General features: G+C 41.8%; 1 protein-coding gene across 1 annotated transcript in view; it reads left to right on the top strand.

Moving 5' to 3' along the window:
* Positions 1 to 19,448, top strand: part of Kiaa0226 (KIAA0226 ortholog) — a 73,364-nt gene that overhangs the window by 36,406 nt on the left and 17,510 nt on the right. The window contains exons 3-10 of the mRNA XM_013019490.1: positions 785 to 944; positions 1,519 to 1,625; positions 4,266 to 4,422; positions 5,234 to 5,767; positions 10,218 to 10,330; positions 12,950 to 13,160; positions 13,470 to 13,571; positions 17,663 to 17,737. Of these exons, the coding sequence (XP_012874944.1) occupies positions 785 to 944; positions 1,519 to 1,625; positions 4,266 to 4,422; positions 5,234 to 5,767; positions 10,218 to 10,330; positions 12,950 to 13,160; positions 13,470 to 13,571; positions 17,663 to 17,737 (1,459 nt within the window). The remainder of the gene's footprint in view (positions 1 to 784; positions 945 to 1,518; positions 1,626 to 4,265; positions 4,423 to 5,233; positions 5,768 to 10,217; positions 10,331 to 12,949; positions 13,161 to 13,469; positions 13,572 to 17,662; positions 17,738 to 19,448) is intronic.

Here is a 19,448-nt window from a genome sequence, read left to right as displayed (position 1 = left end):
TCAAGGCTAGTGCTCTACCACTTGAGCCACAGCAGCACTTCCAGCTTTTCTCTTTTTGCTTATGTGGTGCTGAGGAATTGAACCCAGGGCCTCAGGCATGCAAGGCAAGTGCTCTACCGCTGAGCTACCTTCCCAGCCCGGGTTGGTTTTTCTTTGGTGGAAAGACTTTGGTAGCATTTGCCTAGATCCTTCTCCCTAACAATTTTCTTGCATTCCTTTCTGGAGGCCTCCTGAAATAGAGAACTCTATGAGAAAGTCCAAGAGGATATTCCTTTGAATATCCCAGTACAGCTGTCTCTTTGAAGCTAGAATGTAAAGAACCAGATATAGCAGCTTTATCTCTCCCACAGTTGCATATCAGGACTTTACTGCTCAGTGCCTTATTGGAGACCCATTATAGCAGTTAAGCTATTAATCTCTATTTCATTTTCCTTCCCCAGTGTCCTCTAGATGTGGTTCTCAGGTGGTTAGTCCTCTGTGTTTCTGTACTCCCCCCCCCCATTGGTCTTGGGGTTTGAACTCTGGACCTGAGCTCTACCCCTGAGCTTCTTTTTAACGCTAGCACTCTATCACTTGAGCCACAGCTCCACTTCTAGTTTTTGAGTGGTTAATTAGATAATTTGAGTGGATAAGAATCTCACAGGGACTCTTCTTCCCAGGCTGGCTTCAAACTGTGATCCTCAGATCTCAGCCTCCTGAGTAGCTAGGATTATAGGCCTGAGCCACTGGCACCCAGCTGAACTTTTTTGATATATATTTTAATTCATGCCTCTTTGTCTCCTAGTTCATCAATTTGCATGAGAATGGCCAAAGCAGCACTGATGGTGTGAATGAGCGTGCTGTGGCAGAGCTGTGGTTACAGCACAGCCTGCAGTCCCACTGCCTCTCAGCCCAACTCCGACCTCTGCTTGGAGATAGACAATATATCAGGAAATTCTACACAGGTAGGTAGAGGTCATTTAGGTTACTTCCTTTTTGCCTTCCATCTCACTTTTCCTCTATAGACAGACAACCTGTTAGAGCCTCATATTTTACACTTGATGCTGTAGATTCTACTAGAAACAGATATCTAGCCTTTTCTCTCACCTCCTCTGAAAAACTTAATCATGCTTTATATTAAGATATTCCCCTACACTGATACATACAAGTCAATAATAATAACCACCACTTGTCAAGAGTTTTTATGTGCCACTCACTGTTAAACTATACTTTTCACAACAGCCAGGGGAGTTGTATGTTAGCATCGTGTTTTTCAACCAGAGAAGCAGTTGAGGTTAGATAATGGCTGCAGTTACCCAAAGCCATGATCTAGTTATAGGTCATTCTGACTTTGGAGCCTCTTATTTTGATCTCCTTATTGGACTCAAATTAGCTCCTCCTATATTTTACTTGTCTCTGAATTCCTTTCTGCCCACAGTCGCATGAGTTTCCTCCTCAATTCCTTTACTCTTTCCCTCAGCTTCTCTCTCCCAAGGCCATCGAGGAAGTCCATCACTATAGTAACTTTTTTCTTCCTAGAAACTGCTTTCCTGCTAAGTGATGCCCATGTTACCGCCATGCTCCAGTGCCTAGAAGCAGTGGAACAGAACAACCCTCGCCTTCTGGCTCAGATTGACGCATCTATGGTAAAAGGGACAAGTAATTATTTATGTCTGTGATGTAACCCTGAGTAGCAAATGACTTATTCACTATGGAGTTGTGAGCTAAAAGGCTTTTTTTTTTTTTTTACTAATCATGAGGTTTTAACTCGGGGCCTGGGTGCTGTCCCTGAGATTCAAATTTTGCTCAAGGTTAGCACTCTACCACCTGAGCCACAGTGCCACTTCCAGCTCTTTCTGTGTATGTGGCACTGAGGAATAGAACCCAGGGCTTCATGCATGCTAGGCAAGCACTCTACCACTGAGCCATCTTGCCAGCCCTGCTTTTATTTTATTTTATTTATTTATTTTTTGGGTCCGGTTGTGGGGCCTGAATTCTGGGCCTGGGTGCTGTCCCTCAGCTCTTCAGCTCAAGGCTAGCACTCTACTACTTGAGCCACAACGCCACTTCTGGCTTTTTTCTTTTTGCTTATATGGTGCTGAGGAATCAAACCCAGGGCCTCAGGCATGCAAGGCAAGCGCTCTACCACTGAGCCACCTTCCCACCCCTGCTTTTATTTTTTTTTTAATGTTTGAGAAGAAGTGGAAATACTCCTAAGAACTTATTGAAATGGAGAGTTTAAACTTAGCTCACAGCTTGTTGCATCTGTGTTTGTGCGTATTTTTTTGTTTGTTTTTTGCTGCCTGTCCTGAGGTTTGTACTCAGGGCCTAGGCACTGTCTCTGAGCTTTTTTTGCTCAAGTATAGCACTCTGCCACTTAGGCCACAGCTCCACTTTGAAGCCTGCCTCTGCTGGCTTCAAAATTGTGATCCTTAGATCTTAGTCTCCTGAGTAGCTAGGGTTACAAGTGTGAGCTGCTGGCTCCTGATTTGTGTGTATATATCTTAGAAATCCTCGGCACCCTTGAAATATGCTTCGTTAAAAGCAGGCTTGATAAAGAACTAGAGAGAAGAGGGACAATTCTGTAGAAGTTACATTGTCACACCTGGGATGGCCTAGTGGCACATAGGATCTGCCATTTTTTTTTCTTTTGACATGATGAAAATTTTGTAGTACAAAGAAAATTTTGCTACCTGTAATTAATTTATCCCATTACTAATATTTCAGTCAGTACCTTAGCTAGAGTAGAACCAGATCCTGTATTCCTTTTAGGGCAGAAAAATCTCCTTTTGCTTAGTTTCTACATTTTATTTATTTATTTTTGTTGGTCGTGGGGCTTGAACTCTGGGCTTGGGTGCTGTCCCTCAGCTCTTCAGCTCAAGGTAAGCACTGTACTGCTTGAGCCACAGCGCCACTTCTGGTTTTCTAGTGGTTTATTGGAGATAAGAGTCTCACGGACTTTCCTGCCCAGGCTGGCTTTGAACCATTATCCTCAGATCTCACCCTTCTCAGCAGCTAGGATTACAGGTGTGAACCACCGGCGCCCAGCTGGTTTTTAAATTTTTATGGATTACTATCCGTGAATACTTTCTATGTGTTATGCATAGTGATATGTATAAACCACAAATCATCTCATTTAATCCCCACAACTATAGGAAGCAGGTATTAATCTCTCTCTCTCTCTTTCTCTCTCTCTCTCTTTCTCTTTCTCTCTCTCTCTCCCCCCCCACACCCTCACCTGTTTTTCTTTTGCCAGTCCTGGGGCTTGAACTCTGGATACTGTCCCTGAGCTTCTTTTGCTCAAGGCTAGCACTCTACCTTGAGACACAACCACTTCTAGTTTTTTCTGTTTATGTAGTATTGAGGAATGGAACCCAGGGCTTTATGTATGATAGGCAAGCACTCTACCAGTAAGCCACATTCCCAGCCCCCTCTCTCTCTCTTTTTAAATTTTTGGCAACACTAGGTTTTGAACTCAGGCCTTTTGCTTACTAGATAGGTGTTCTACCAACAAGCCATGCCTCTAACCTATTTTTCTTTTTTCTTTTTTTTTGGATCCAGTCGTTGGGCCTGACCTCTGGGCCTGGCCACTGTCCCTTAGCTCTTCAGCTCAAGGCTAGCACTCTACTACTTGAGCCACAGTGCCACTTCCGGCTTTTTTCTTTTTGCTTATGTGGTGCTGAGGAATTGAACCCAGACCCTCATGCACGCAAGGCAAGCGCTCTACCACTGAGCCACTTTCCCAGCCCTTATTTTTCTTATTTTTGAGATAGGGTCTCACTTTTACCTGTATTCCTATCATAGCTGAGATGACAAGTATACACTACCATACCCAGCTACTGGTTGAGAAAGGGTCTTACGTGTATGCCTGGGCTGACTTTAACCACGATCCACCCACACAACTTGGCTACAGGTGTAAAACACCTGGCTATTAATCTCTTTTTATAAAAAGAACCACTGAAGGTAAATCGGTTGCCCAAAGTTCTGACAGAATGGCTTATTAGTTTCAAGTGTAAATTAGAGCCCTAATCTGTCTGGCTTCTGACATCACACACATAGTTGTAAGCACCTTCAGGAGAGAGTACCCCTACTTTGTCCATTTACAAGGATTCCAGTGAGTACAAGACTGCAGTTTCAAAGTTATATGATAGAGTGTAGCTACAAGCTTGGGCTATAGTCCAAGTGTAATGTCAAAGGCTAGTTTCTATCAGCATTTCTGTGATACTGTGCACCCTCCTCTGAGGGCCTCTATCCTTGACTCTGATCCATGTTTTGTTTTGTTTTAGTTTGCCAGAAAGCAGGAAAGTCCACTGCTGGTAACAAAGAGCCAGAGCTTGACAGCTCTGCCTGGCTCCACATATACTCCTCCAACCAGCTATACTCAACATTCCTACTTTGGATCCTCCTCCAGCCTACACCAATCCATGTCCAACCACAGTTCAGGTATGGGGGCAGGAATGGTTGGTATTTACATCTCTCTCTGGGCCTAAATAGTAAAGGAATTTGTGAGTGCTCAAAGGTTGATAATTGAGCCTTAGGTTGGTGGAATTCTTGAAACTTTACTTAATAATGGAAGTCTTTAAGAAGTTTTATAGCTGCTAATCCAAGATAGTTCAGTAGAATCATTAAAGAGATGTTTTTAGGTTCTTGAGTTTCTAATCTACATTGCAAAGAAGGCATTAAATAGTAGCTAACATTCATTGAGTGCCTACAATGTGCTAGACTCTTGTAATGAATTGGTATTTATTATATCATTTGATCCTTAAAACAGTCATGTGAGGTAGGTAATTGCTTATTTTACAGATGAGCAATGCATACCAACAAAGCCACAGTTTCAAAGCCCATACTTTTGACTTGGTTACTTTTAAATAATTTTTTACTTTAACTGATATTTATTTTTCTGAGGTAACATGTATTTTATACTTAGTAACAATTGCAATTTGAGTTCTTTTTTTTTTTTTTTTTGGTGGGTCTTGGGGCCTGAACTCTGGGCTTGGGCACTGTCCCTCAGCTCTTCAGCTCAAGGCTACTACTCTATCACTTGAGCCACAGTGCCACTTCCGGCTTTTTCTGTTTATGTGGTGCTGAGGAATTGAACCCGGGGCCTCATGCATGCAAGGCAAGCACTCTACCACTGAGCCACCTTCCCAGCCAGAGATTTGAGTTCTTAGTTGTGGAGAAGTTCTTCATACATATCACAGTCCTCCAGCTCAACTTTCTCTCCTTTTTTATCCATTTTTTTTTAATATACTAGAGAGAAGATCTACTTTCTCTTCACTCTCTGGCCCTTCCCAGAATCTTCAAGAAGACAGAAGACAACCATTTCCAGTAGAGGATCAAACCATCCAACCCTTACTGCTTTCGGATTCTGTACAAGCACAGAATTTTGCATCAACCCCAGTTGAGATGAGCTCAAGCACTGTAACTAGCCCCTTAGAGGCATCCTGGGTCAGCAGCCAGAATGACTCCCCAAGTGATGCCAGTGAGGGGCCCGAATACCTGGCAATCGGCAACCTGGACCCCCATGGCCGGACTGCCAGCCATCAGAGTCAAAGCAGCAATGCGGAGAGTAGCAACTCTAATTTATTCTCCTCCAGCAGTTCTCAGAAGCCAGATTCTGTTGCTTCTTCCTTAGGAGACCAAGAGGCAGATAGGCAGAGCCAACTATCCACTGTCCTTCGCAGATCCAGCTTCTCAGAAGGGCAAACAGTCACTGTCACCCCGGGGACAAAGAAGAGCCATATTCGCTCCCATTCGGATACCAACATTGCCTCCAAAGGAACTCCAGGTAATGAGTGCCACCCATCATTATACTAGCCATGGCAAGAGTCCCCTGATTTTAGGATAGAAGAGAAAGTTTCTTTCTAAAATTTTTCAAGTGGTTCAAAGAGAAGTTATGTGTCTGATGACATGTCATTCTGCTTTATGATGAAAGAGAGAAGTTTATAATGTAATACTTGACAAATCTGTGAGGCTGGATGTGATGCTGCTTGCCTGTAATCTCAGCACTCAGAAGGCTGAGGCAGAAGGGTTGTGAGTTCAAGGTTAGCTTGGGCTACATAGACCCTGTTTCAACAAAAACAAAACCAAACAAACTGAATATATTTATGTTTGTTCTTTCATGTAATGCTAAATACTAAATGCTCTCCTGGATTCTTGAACAACAGTCTCATTCAATTCCTCCTCTTTTTGTGATTCCTTAGAACTTTGGTCAGGATATAAAAGGAGAAACAGATTGATATTAGAGTTTCCTAATTAAATGCAGGGATATAGTCAGAATGGGGTGATGTGACCTTGTAATCAGGAAGGTGGGACTACCTGCTGCATCATTAATTCAGACTGAGGCAGTCAGGTAAAGAACCCTTGCTCCTGGGACCTCCTCACAAAAATATTAGCTGTCAGCAAGGAGCAACCTTCCATGGGGAAAGTGGGTCTGTGCTTTTGCTGTCTCTCTGTCATCATCTCCCTGGGTTGTTGGGCTCTGGAAGTTCCATGAAAGCAAGTGTAACATAGACTTTTGTGCTTAAAGCCATTTTGGATCAGGAAATCCCCAGAAATAAAATATTAAAATGAAATGTAAAATATTAAGTCTAAAAAAGGCTGGGTGCTGGTGACTCATGTCTGTATCGTAGCTACTTTGGAGGCTGACTCTGAAGATCACAGCTCAAAGCCAGCTCAGGAGAACTTGTGAAACTCTTATCTCCAATTAACCACAAAAAGGCTGAAAGTGGAGCTCTTGCTCAAGTGGTAGAGTACTTGTCTTGAGCAAAAAAGCTCATGAACAGTGCCCAGGCCCTGAGTTCAAGCTCCAGTACTGCCTCCCCCAGAAAAGACTAAAAAAAGATTCCCATTGTTTCCATAATTTCTAGAAAGAAGAAAACTAATGGCCACAATTGAAACAATTGAGTGACAAACATTTCCATCAAATTTGCCTTGTAGTTCTTTAGGAAAAAATTCTTTAAATAAAACCTACCTTGTTATAAGCTTCTTCGATGTGAAGAGTGGTTAGGTTAGATTTCATGTCATTTCTCCTGCAGGCTGGTGTCTCTTGTACTCCAGGTCACTGGCTTTTGAGCATGTAAAACTTTCCGGCCTCCATTTTTAAAAATAGCTTGCAATAGTAGGAATTGAACTGAGGGCCTCCATCATGCTAGGCAAGCACTCTACCAACTCCCATTCTTGTATCCATGTGGAGTCCAGAAACCATGGTAACCTGCTTAAGAATGCAGAAGTGTCCAAGGAAGTATGGTCATATATCATTTCTTGTACAAGGCATTCCCGCTTCAGCACTGTAGTTCCCTCTTGGGAGTTAGGTCACCACTTTCCCCAGGTAACCGTTCCACTTTCTCTAATCTTGTTTGTTCTGTCTGAACTCTCCTCTGCACCTATCCGTTTCTCTACAGGAGGCCCCAGGAATATCACCATTATAGTTGAAGATCCCATTGCAGGTTTGGGAGTCAATCCCCTACCTCTTTTTCCTTTTGTTCCTCTGTGACCACCTTGCTAAGTTTAAATCCTACTTTTTCAGTCTGGTGTCAAATCAAGTCTGGCTACTCTGTTCCTGGTGCAATGTTGAGACCTGTCATTGAAATGGCTCCAGTATTTCATGTGAGATATTGTGTGCTGCCCACAATTTCCAAAGTGCCTCGTTCCATCTTTAAACAGCTTCTGGGAAGCAGAATTGAGACTTAGCAATTCAGTTTTGCTCAAAGGTATAACTGAGGCCTGCCTTTTGTCTAAGGCTTTACGGTGAATCAGTGGCAGAATGAGTACTTAATTATAACTGAGTACTTACTGTGGATTACTTATTTTTTCTTGACTTAACACCAGAATGTTTTATCCCTTTCTGTGGTCTTGGATATACTTGCATGTTTTTGCCTGTTCAAGTCCCCACTTCCTTTTTTTCTTTCGCCTGTCTTCATGCCCCTGTGCATCCATATTCCAGCCATTGCACATTTGTCTAGTGACGTGAGTCTGTTTCCTTTGTTGTTATAGTGATGTTCAGAGAGATTGTGTTCCATTTTGGGAACTGTAATTCATGGATATACTAATACTGCAGGAATGTGTCTACCAGTCAGAATAGTGAGAAAGGATTAAAAACTGGTTTTCTGGTGGGTGAAGCCACTGTTTATAGTAGCTTGAGAAAGGTTATAGATGAATAAAGTTTGCCAAACCTTATAGAGATGAGCCACCATAAGAATACAGATTTAGAATGTAAGGAAATGCTAAGAATTAGTGAATGGGCACCATCAGAGATAGTGAACTCAGTAAACAAACAAGGACTGACTGGCTGGGAAGGTGGCTCAGTGGTAGAGCGCTTGCCTTGCATGCATGAGGCTCTGGGTTTGATTCCTCAGCACCACATAAGCAGAAAAAGCCAGAAGTGGCACTGTGGCTCAAGCGGTAGCGTGCTAGCCTTGAGCTGAAGAGCTGAGGGACAGCGCCCAGGCCCAGAGTTCAGTCCCCATGACCGACAAAAAAAAAAAAAAAAGGTTTTGGTGTTCTTGTTTGTGTTGTGCATTGTTAGCTGGGGGTCTCAAAGTCTCTTGCCAAGACATTATGGTGACTATTAGTTGAGCAGAGTTCACTGTAGAGGTTGTCAATAGGTTGAACCTCCAGGAAAATATAAAATTATATTTGCTGGACAGTGGATTTTTTTTTTTCTGAGCAGAGCAGCTAACACATTGGCACCATTTGCCAGGGAAATGTGTTGAATGTGTCTCAAGAGCACCCTGCTCTTTTCTCAGGTACCCACCGGCTTTGCCTTCTATAGGACTGGAAATTGTGTTTCTTTTTGAGGAATGTCAGTTTTTAAAACTTCTTGTGGCTTGTTGCTATTTCTCCATTCCTAGCCCTCACTGGTTCCTATTCCTAGGCAGTCTTCTCCTAAAGCCCTGCCCTTTCGCCAGTGACTGAGCCCTTTGGTGGCAAGGCCATCAACCCCAGTTCTTTCAGCATTTTCTGGTTGCTGCTTTTAAAGGACATCACAGTTTTTAATTTTCATTCTATAGAAAATGTAAACCTGATATTGTATTAAAGCCTATTATGAAGGTATCAAAATTTTAAGGTGCTTGTTTTTGAAGACTTTCTTAAATTGTTTGTCAAGAGGTTAGATGGAAGGAGAGAGAACTAAATGAATAAATTCATCTTGGTTTTGATTGTTTTCCTCCTTTGTCTTCCTCCTTTTGGACTATATAATCTCTTTCCCTTTAGAATAAACTGACATCCCATTTCCTTTCCACCACGTATTCTGTATTCCTGGGCTGTTCAATATTGGAGAGCTCCTTTCACACCTTGCTCTGGAATTACTTAGAAAATGAGAACAGTTAATGTTCTCCAGTGCTAGACTTGTGTCTGCTGCTCACTTGTAGATAGGTTTTACTTCCTGTCTGGCACTGACTAGAGAGTCCTACAATAAGAAGTCAGAGTTGAGAGGCCTTTGGCCCTCCTTTGACTAAAGCAGTAAAGTCACATCAGACTCTTCAGTGACCAAGTAAACATCTTTCCATTCTAACTCTCAGAACGTGGAGTATGCTAAGTGAGTACTGGGGAGGCCAGGGCCGAAATTCTCTTTCACCCACTCTCCCTTTGTTCGGATTATTGAGCTCTGTGGAGGAAAGATACATATTATGCAATCTTACCCACCCTTTGTCATTTTCAACCCCTGTGCTAGAAATCACACATATGCAACACTTCTCTTGGTCTCCTCTCTACTCCCTGTCTTGTGCTCTGGGGTGTTATCTTGTATATCATCCATCTCCAGATGGATGGTTCTCAAAGAGGTGAGAGGCATCTTGAAAAGAAACTTTGAGTATCTGGGTTTAATTATCAGAAGACAAAGTTCCATATGGAAATCATGCACAAGAGGAAGCCATTGTGACCTGAGCACAGGATTTAATTTGTCTTTTTATTTTTTATTTTTGTAGTGGGCTAAGAGGTACAGAATGTCATCTGTAAATGTAGATAGTGAAAGGATTGCCTCTGGGCTGTTTCTAGTTGTTTCACGGCTCTCCAACCATCCAGCTTAGTGCTCTGGGACTCTTAAGTGACCAATTAATTTTACTAGAAGATAGACATCTTCTTTCCAATTCTAATTCTCATTGCTGAGAGACTTGAAAGCACAGTTAGAGATAAAGTCATCTGAAGGATTTGCTCTTCTTTTTCCTGAAGAAGCATGGCTGTTACAGATTTGCACTTCAAGTCAGAACTTTTTACATCTACTTCCCATTTTCCTTCAGAGGGTGGTCAGTACCTGTGCTCCGAAGGCATGTTCCGAAGACCCTCAGAAGGACAGTCTCTCATCAGCTACCTCTCTGAGCAAGACTTCGGCAGTTGTGCAGATCTGGAAAAGGTGAGCAATGGAAGAAGCCAATGAAGATCTTGTGCTTGGAGAGCTGGCTTGAGGGTCAGTGGTGTTGTTTGTTTAAATGAAGTTTCAGGCACAACAGAGACTTAGGTATAATTTGGGTATAGATTGCAGTAAAGACAAGGTCAACAAGTTCTGTCACACACTTTCTTGTTGAGTCCAGAATAATAGTGATTTTTATCTTAGAAACTACTTTGGGCTGAGAAACATTTTGGACTTCAATTGCTTGTTTGTTGTTAAAACTTCACATAAATACTATTTCCAGAATCAATTTCTGTACGTTATTCTAAGGCTCAGATATGTAATAAATAATACCCATTGCTTTATAACTTACAAAGCACTCTTATCTTGGTTGAGTACATTTACCTATATGTTTCATATCTAGGTATATGATTTTGGAAAAGAGCCTCATTGAAATTACTAGGCATCTTTTCTCTTTTGTTTTTTTTTTTATTGTGTGTGTTTGTTTCAGTAAAACTTTATTGACCGGCACTAGTGGCTTATGCCTGTAATCCTAGCTACTCAGGAGGCTGAGATCTAAGAATCATGGTTCAAAGCCAGCCCGGGCAGAAAAGTCTGTGAGACTCTAATCTCCGATTAAACATCAGAAAACCAGAAGTGGTGCTGTGGCTCAAAGTGGTAAATCACTAGCCTAGAGCAAAAGAGTTCAGGGACTGAACCCAACAAAGCAACAATAACAACAAAATCTTTATTATAAACACTGACATTTCATTTTCACCACTTTTTTTCTGGTTGTTATTATAAAGGTGATATACGAAGAGGTTAGTTATGTGAGTCAGGTGATGATTACATTTCCTTTTGGACAATTGCACCCCTTCCCTTGCTCTCTCCCACATTTTCTTTTTAAACTGAAAAAGAACTTTATTAACTCTGTTTCAAGATTTTATTCCCAGGCTTTGTCAGCTTAATCAGGTATAAAGAATGAATTGTGTGTATAAGAAAAACCTAAAATGAACCAGGCTAATGCTAGCTACTCAGAAGGCTGAGATCTGGAGGAGCACAGTTAAAGCCATCCCAGGTAGAAAATTCTGAGAGACGCAATCTCAAAAATAACCAAAAGAAAACAAAAAGTTAGACTGGAGGCATTGCTTAAGTGGTAGAGGGCCAGCTGAGCAAGCATAAGGTTCTGACGTCGAATTCTTGTACCAACAAAGAAACAAACACTAAAAAGACTTACAGTGTCTAGTGTCTTTGGATTTAAAAATATTGAAGACTTGTGGGAAGTACCAGCAGGAAAGAGAAGGGTGGATAGAGAAGGTAAATGTGGGTAAATGTAATCGAAGTAGTTTATTTGTATACATAAAAATAGAACAATGAAACCTGTTGAAATTATTTTAGACAAAGGGAGGGAGTAAGGGAGTGATAGAAGGGGTCAGTTTGATTAGGACATATTCTGTGCATGTATGGAAAGGTCACAATAAAACTCCTTGAGCAGCTACTATATATGCTAATAAAAAATAAAGAAAAATATTAAAGATTTAAGGCACAAACAGTGGTGAAAAAGGGCTTGCTGCCAGAAATGCCTGAACTTTGGGTTGCTAAACATACTCACTACTTCAGTATCAGGGATTTTGTTTATTCCTATACTAGTTAAGGAGAATTGAGGGGTTTTATTTGTTTATTTGCTGTGCCAGTACTGGGGTTTGAACTCAGGGCCATGCATTCTTTTGGGGGGTCCGGTTGTGGGGCCTGAACTCTGGGCCTGGGCGCTGTCCCTCAGCTCTTCAGCTCAAGGCTAGCACTCAACCACTTGAGACACAGCGACACTTCCGGCTTTTTTTTTTCTTTTTTTGCTTATGTGGTGCTGAGGAATCGAACCCAGGGCCTCATGCATGCAAGGCAAGCGCTCTACCACTGAGCCACCTTCCCAGCCCAGGGCCATGCATTCTTGTTTGGCTATTTTGGCCAAAGCTGATACTCCACCACTCTACCACTCTACCATCTCTATTTCCATCTTTTTGCTGATTAATTGTAGATAAAGGTATTCTAGAGACCAGCACTGGTGACTCTTGCCTGTAATCCTAGCTACTCAGAAGGCTGAGATCTGAGGATCTGGATTCAAGTCCCATGACCTACCAAAAAAAAAAAAGTATTATAGACTTCTTCCTGGGCTGGTAGCTAAGATTATAGACCTGAGACACTAGCACCTGGCTATAGGTTTTGTTTGTTCATATTTTAAATCATATGCTATAGATCTGTGAACCAGTTCTCTCTGAGTTGTTCCGTTTCCACCAATTTACACTATGTGTATACTTTGATGACTTTTTCAGTTTGTTAGAGTAAAAATGAGGTTGCACTGAGAATTAAGGTTTGCATTTGGAGGTCTTGGGTCAACTAGCTGAGTTTCTCTTCTCAGTTTGATGTAGAAAGTGGACTAGGGGAGGAGACCGGCATGCTCATGTAAGAGAACAAAGAAAATCTGGCCATTTGCTTTCCTCACAGAAGCTATATGCATTTCCCCTGATGTTTTCATTAAGAGCAGTGCAGGTCTGGGAGCTCTGTTGCCTCTCATTGTGTTCAGTGAGGTGTTGGCTACTTCTAGTTCCTTGCCAAGAAATTTCTGTGATGCTCCTCTTCCTCCAGGAAAATGCCCACTTCAGTATCTCAGAATCCTTGATTGCTGCCATTGAGCTGATGAAATGCAACATGATGAGCCAGTGCCTGGAAGAGGAGGAAGTAGAGGAAGAAGATAGTGATCGAGAGATCCAGGAACTGAAGCAGAAGATCCGCCTTCGGCGCCAGCAGATCCGCACCAAGAACTTGCTCCCTGTGTACCAGGAAGCTGAGCATGGAAGTGAGTTAGGCCCATGAACAGTTTGGCTTCATTTCCTACATTAGAAATAGCTTCCCAGAGGCTGAGGGCGTAGCTGCTGTGGTAGAATGCCTGCCTAGCAAGGGTGAGGTCTGACATCAACCCCAGTTTTGCCAAAAAAAGAAAAAGAAAAAGGTATAGTTTCCTTCCAAAACTAATGTGAGAACTTAAGAGAATTAATCTCAGATTTACTTTTCAAATAGTAGTACCTCCTATTTACATATTACATGGAAGGAGTAAGAGGCTCCTCTCTATCCTATTATATTATTATTATTACTATTATTTTAATAGGCTTTCGAGTCACCTCCAGCAGCTCTCAGTTCAGTTCTCATGATTCTGCACAGTTCTCAGACTCTGGCTCGGTTGATGACGTTGATGAATTTGAAATCCAAGGTAAGAAATGACACTTTGTTACAGGGGGCCTTATTTATTACTGTTTCTTTCAATTTGGAATCATAGGCTGAGAAACTCCCTGAATAGCAGACTTCAGTATGTTCTTTTATGGAATGTGGGTTACCTTCTCTTGTTAAAAAAGAATTCCTTTCAAGTTTAAGAAGAAAAGAACAGTGAAGGGGAGTGTCACGGGTAGTCTGGACGTGGTGGGGAAGTCACTATGGTGCTTCTTCCTCATTTCCATCTTTCTCTTAGACTCTCACTCTGATTCCTCCTTCTAGCTTTTTTTTTTGCTGGTCCTGGGTCTTGAATTCAGGACCTGGGCTCTGTTCCCTGAGCTTCTCTGTACTCAAGGCTAGAACTCTATCACTTGAGCCACAGGGCCACTTGCAGCATTTTCTGAGTCATTTATTGGATATAGGAGTCTCATAGACTTTCCTGCCTGCCTGAACTGGCTTTGAAGCATGATCTTCAGATCTCAGCCTTCTAAGTGGCTAGGATTATAAGCATGAGCTACCTGCTCCCAGCTTCCTTCTAGCTTGTTTAGCTGATCTGTGCCATATGAAATGGCATGCGATGTGCTCCATAATGCAACTGAAATTGCCTCAAACTATTCAAAGGGAGCTTTATGGTAATCCTAAGAGGATATGAGAAATTGTTGAAGGGGAAACATAAAGGGGAAAATAAATCCAACATATTTACAAAGTAGAACTTTAATTTCTGCCCTGCTAATGCTGACTTGCATAGCAGAATTGGACTTACTGCTGTTGGAAGTATTAGCATAAAGAAGGCAAGGCCCATCTGGAATGGCACATAGATCCAGTCAATTTAATGTCCCATTCCTGCAACTCACGGGCTTCCTAAAATTACTATCAGTAAGACTGTGAGACAAACAAAAAAAGCAGTTAAGGAGAAAACTTTCTTATGGATATAACATAATGATTTCCTTAAAGAGATGAATTATATCTATAATATTTAACTACACTGTAACATGACCATGAATAGATCTTTTGTTGTATGGTAAAGAATGGGTTCATCTCCCCAAGACCTCTAGATGAAGTAGCCAGATTTTTTTCCCCATTCAAAAATTCAGATTTTGTCAGGCACTGGTGGTGCACATCTGTAATCCTAGCTACTCAAGAGGCTGAGACAATCTGTAAGATTTTCCACTAAACTACCAAAAAGAAAGCCAGAAGTGGAGTTATGGGCTCAAGTGGTAGAGTACTTTTCTTGAACAACAAAGCTCTAGGACAGCGTCTAGGCCCTGAGTTCCAGCCACAGGTCCAGCACCCCCTTCTCCCCACCAAAAAAGAAAAAGGTTAGATTTTACAACATATTTTCCAGGTCTCCAGGAAGCCTTCTTTCTTTATTCAAAGTAATGTACCTGATTGCTAGTCATAGCAGTAATAGTCACTTTTCAAACTCCTGTTTTAAGGTGGGCACAGTAAGCACAATGTGGGGACAGCACAGACAAAAAGTTAGCAAGTCCCTCTCTCAGCAAACCATTTAGCCATGTGGAAGATGTAAGGAGGAGGATTGTGGTCTAGGCTGGCCCAAGCAAAAAGCATGAAACCCTATTTGAAAAAAAAAAGTTACTGAAGGCATGGCTCAAATGGTAGAATGCATGCTTAGCAAGCACAAGGCCCATTTTGAATTCAAACCCTAATACAGTCAAAACCAAGCAAACAAAAACCTTTTTTTCTTCCTTTCTATGATTCTTCCTGCAACATCTCCAGTTCTCACGCACTACTTGGTATCCTCCAATTCTGATTTGACAGTTACTACCTAAAGTTAATACAAGCACTGATCCACGATGTAAGGGCTCAGTTTCACAACATCACTCCTACTTCAGATGCCAAATACAAGTGGAGTCACCCACATTTCTGCCCTGCTGATTACAAGTTCAGGAATTCCCATGACTTGCCTCCACCCAGGCTGTATAATTTTCTAGAATGATTCACAGAACCTAGACAGTTACTATACTTAATGATTATGGTTTATATAAAAGGTAGAAATAAACAGCCTCATGGAGAGGTATATTGAATAAGGACCTAAAGAGACTGAGCATAGGCAATTCTGTCTCTGTGAAATTGGGGTGCACCACTCACCCAGTATATTGTTTGCCTGTCAGGAAGTTCCCCAATTTTGTAGTTGCAAGTGTGTGTGTGTGTGTGTGTGTATGCCAGTAAAGAGACTTGAAGTCAGAGCCTGGGCTCTGTCCCTTAGCTTTTTTGATCGAGGCTGGCACTTACCCACTTGAGCCACAGTTCAATTTCCTGCTTTTTGGTGGTTAATTGGCCATAAGAGTCTCACAGACCTTACTGCTTAGACTGGCTTTAAACCAAAATCTTTTGGATCCCAGCTTCTCAGTACCTAGATTACAGGTATGAGCCACTGGTATCAGGTGTTACAAAGATTTTCATTGTGGTTTCATAACATGGACATGAATGATTAAATCTTTGGCCATTGGTAATTAAACTTGATCTTCAACTCTTCTCTCTGTCTGGACTAACAGGGAGACTGAAGTTATGAGGCTTATTCTAGTGGTCAGCTCCCATCCTGAAGCTTTTTTTCTTTCTTTTTTCTTTTTCTTTCCTTTTGTGTGTGTGTGTGTGTGTGTGTTGGTCCTAGGTCCTGAACTCAGGGTCCAGGCACTGTCACTGACCCTCCCCCCCCAGCTAGTCCTGGGACTTGAACTCGGGGCCTGAGCACTGTCATTGAGCTTCTTTTGCTCAAGGTTTACACTCTATCACTTGAACCATCTCACCACTTCCAACTTTTTCTGTTTATGTGGTACTGAGGAATCGAACCCAGTGCTTCATGCATGCTAGGCAAGCACTCTACCACTGAGCCACCTTCCCAGCCCTTACTGAGCTTTTTTGCTCAAGGTTATCTCTCTTTTCACTTGAGCCACAGCTCCACTTCCAGATTTTTGGTAGTTAGAGATAAGAGTTTCAAAGACCTTTCTGCCTGGGCTGGGCTTCAAGCCATCTCAAACAATCCTCATCTAGATCTTAGCCTCCTAAGTAGCTAGAATTGCAAGATTGAGCCACTGGTGCCAGCTTGTTCTGAAGCTTTTGGAGGGCCAATTAATCACTTCAAGCCAAGCATGGTGCCTGACACTAGTGATCCTAGCACTAGGAAAGCTGAAACAGGAGGATCATGAATTTGAGGGCTGTCTGGGCTACATATAGTCAGACTGTCTCCAAACTAGACTAAACAAAAAGGAGTTATTTCATTAGTACATACTTAGATTTAATTGAAGGGACTTCTTACAAAAAATTAAATGTTAAAGACACTGCTATCACTCAGAAAAATCCAAAGATTTGGGGAGTTTTCTGCAAGGAACCAGGTTCAAGGGCCAAATAAGTATTTATTATTATGTCAGTCTGTGATTGACTTGATCTCCAAATTAGAAGAAAATAAGAGGGTTCCTCCCTCTGGTTGGAATCAGCTGCAGAATTTCAAGCATGTAATAACAAGGTAAATTCACAGCTTGCTGTTTTAGTGGGTGTGGAACAGTGCACTTGACTAAATGTTGCTTGTGGAAAAGCAGGCAGCCAGGGGAAGCTAGTTAGTCTAGAAAAAGCTGCCCGGTGGGAGTTGTGAAGTGCACTCTTGTTGGAAACTATTGCTGTTGTGTGGACCCCAAGAGATGTTCAATGGACAATTTCCTCATTGGGTTCAAAATAGCAGTTTCTCAACATTTCTTTGTTGTAAGGGACTGTCTTGGGTACTGTAAGATCTTTAGTATCATTTCTTGCCTCTATCCATTAGATGCCAGTAGTACCCTTCTCCCTACCTAACAGTAAAAATGTCTCCAGATAGTGCCCTCATGAGCCCTGATTGAGAAGCAGTATCTTAGGAGAAACTTGAGGATGCAGTGGTTTTAGCAAGTTGCAGTATCCACCTTCCATGTTATATAAATAGATATATATTTATATAAATATAAATATATATATATATATATATAAATGCCATTTTATTTTCTGGAACAGTAGTCAGGTCCTGATCCCCAAAATGTATTTCATTAGTTTATTTTCTGTCAGAAAGTTAACTAAAGGGCCCCTTTTATAATTATTATTGCACAGATGGTAGCGAAGGATCTAACCTGACTCACATATCAAAGACTGGACTCTCAGTATCAATGGCCTCCATGTTCTCAGGTAGCCTGTGTTGAAAATGTGATGTGCTTATAGATGCATGTGTGTGAGTGCTTGCAGAAGCTTTTGTACATACTTGATTGTGGGATTTCTGTCAAGGTTGAGACTACCTGGACTGCAGAACTCACTTGGAAACACCAGAGTTAGGCCCTAAGAAAAAGCCAGTTATTGAATTCATTCACATATCTCTCATATGACTCCAGCAGCCCTGTGTTATCTTTGTGGATCCTTCCTATAGTGATAATTTTAGATGAAGTATTCTTATGGCAGATGGAGGTAAATGGACAGTTTAGGAAAGAATGGGCAGATAAAGAATTACAGTTCTGCAGGGGGGGCCATGGCTCACACTTGTAACCCTAGTAACTCAAGGAGGCTGAGATCTGAGGACTGCAGTTCAGAGCCAGCCCAGGCAGGAGAAGTCTGGGAGACTCTTATCTCCAATTAACAACAAAAAGCCAGAAGTGGAGCTGTGACTCAAGTGGTAGAGCATTAACCTTTAGAAACACACACACGTACACACACACACACACACACACACACACACACACACACACACCCTACTCAGGGACAGTGCCCAGGCTCTGAGATCAAGCCCTAGGACCACACACACACACACACACACACACACACACACACCCTACTCAGGGACAGTGCCCAGGCCCTGAGATCAAGCCCCAGGACCTCCCCCCACACACACACACCCTACTCAGGGACAATGCCCAGGCCCTGAGATCAAGCCCCAGGACCAGCAAAAAAATAAATAAAAATAAATAAATAAATAAATAAATTTCCATTCAAACCTATAGCTGAACTGCTGGCTTACATTCAGACAGCAAAAGCAAGTTATAATGACCCAAAACCTACTTTATCTTTAGAGTTTTTAATTTTCAGAAGCAGTTTCCAGAAGCTATTTCTTCTAGGTACTTTATACACCATTAGGAGTCACTGCTATAAATGCTTGACCTTACTAATTGCCTTACTATTCAAACAAAGAGGCTTTCTGTAGGTGGGATTAACAGTTTTCTATTCCCAATGGTTTTAAGACACAAACCACAGAAAACACAAACCTTTTAGTTTGTGATTGCTAATAGTGTCAGCCACTAGAATTTGAAGACAGTATGGAAATGATGTCAAGATTTAGAGAAAGAAAAGGAATGAGGTTTCTTTTTCTCTGCTCCTGAACTATCAGAATTCTAACGCTATCTTCCCTGCTTGAGTTAAATTATCATAGGCCACTTGGTAACTGGTTTCTAATGTGTTTGTAGCCACAGTCTTTTGCTGGTGTGCATATACTCTGCTTCTCCCAGGAGGTATACCCTTATTTGGTCTTCCTAGCATCTTTCCTTCCTCAATTTTGGGAGCTTTACAATTTTTGTACATAGTGATGGGTTTTACACCAAGATGGAAGTCTTTTAAAACAAAAATACAGCTGTATCTATCCTCCAACATTCCCAACACATGGTAAGAGGACAGTAATCAGAAGTCTTTCTCAAAAGTAGTGACCTATCTGGATGCTGATGGCTCATTCCTGTAATCCTAGCTATTCAGGAGTTGAGATCTGAGAAGTGACATGCAAATTCAGCCTGGGTAGGAAAATGTGAGACTCTCATCTTCAATTAACCACCTAAAAACTGGAAGTGGAACTGTGGCTCAAAGTGGTAGAGTGCTAGCATTAAGCAAAAGAATCTCAGGGGGCTGGGAAGGTGGCTCAGTG

Source organism: Dipodomys ordii, unplaced genomic scaffold (assembly GCF_000151885.1).
Source record: "Dipodomys ordii isolate 6190 unplaced genomic scaffold, Dord_2.0 Scaffold45, whole genome shotgun sequence".
NCBI lineage: Eukaryota > Metazoa > Chordata > Mammalia > Rodentia > Heteromyidae > Dipodomys > Dipodomys ordii.
Note: the sequence above shows the minus strand (reverse complement) of the source record. Positions and strands in the feature narration are given on the sequence as shown.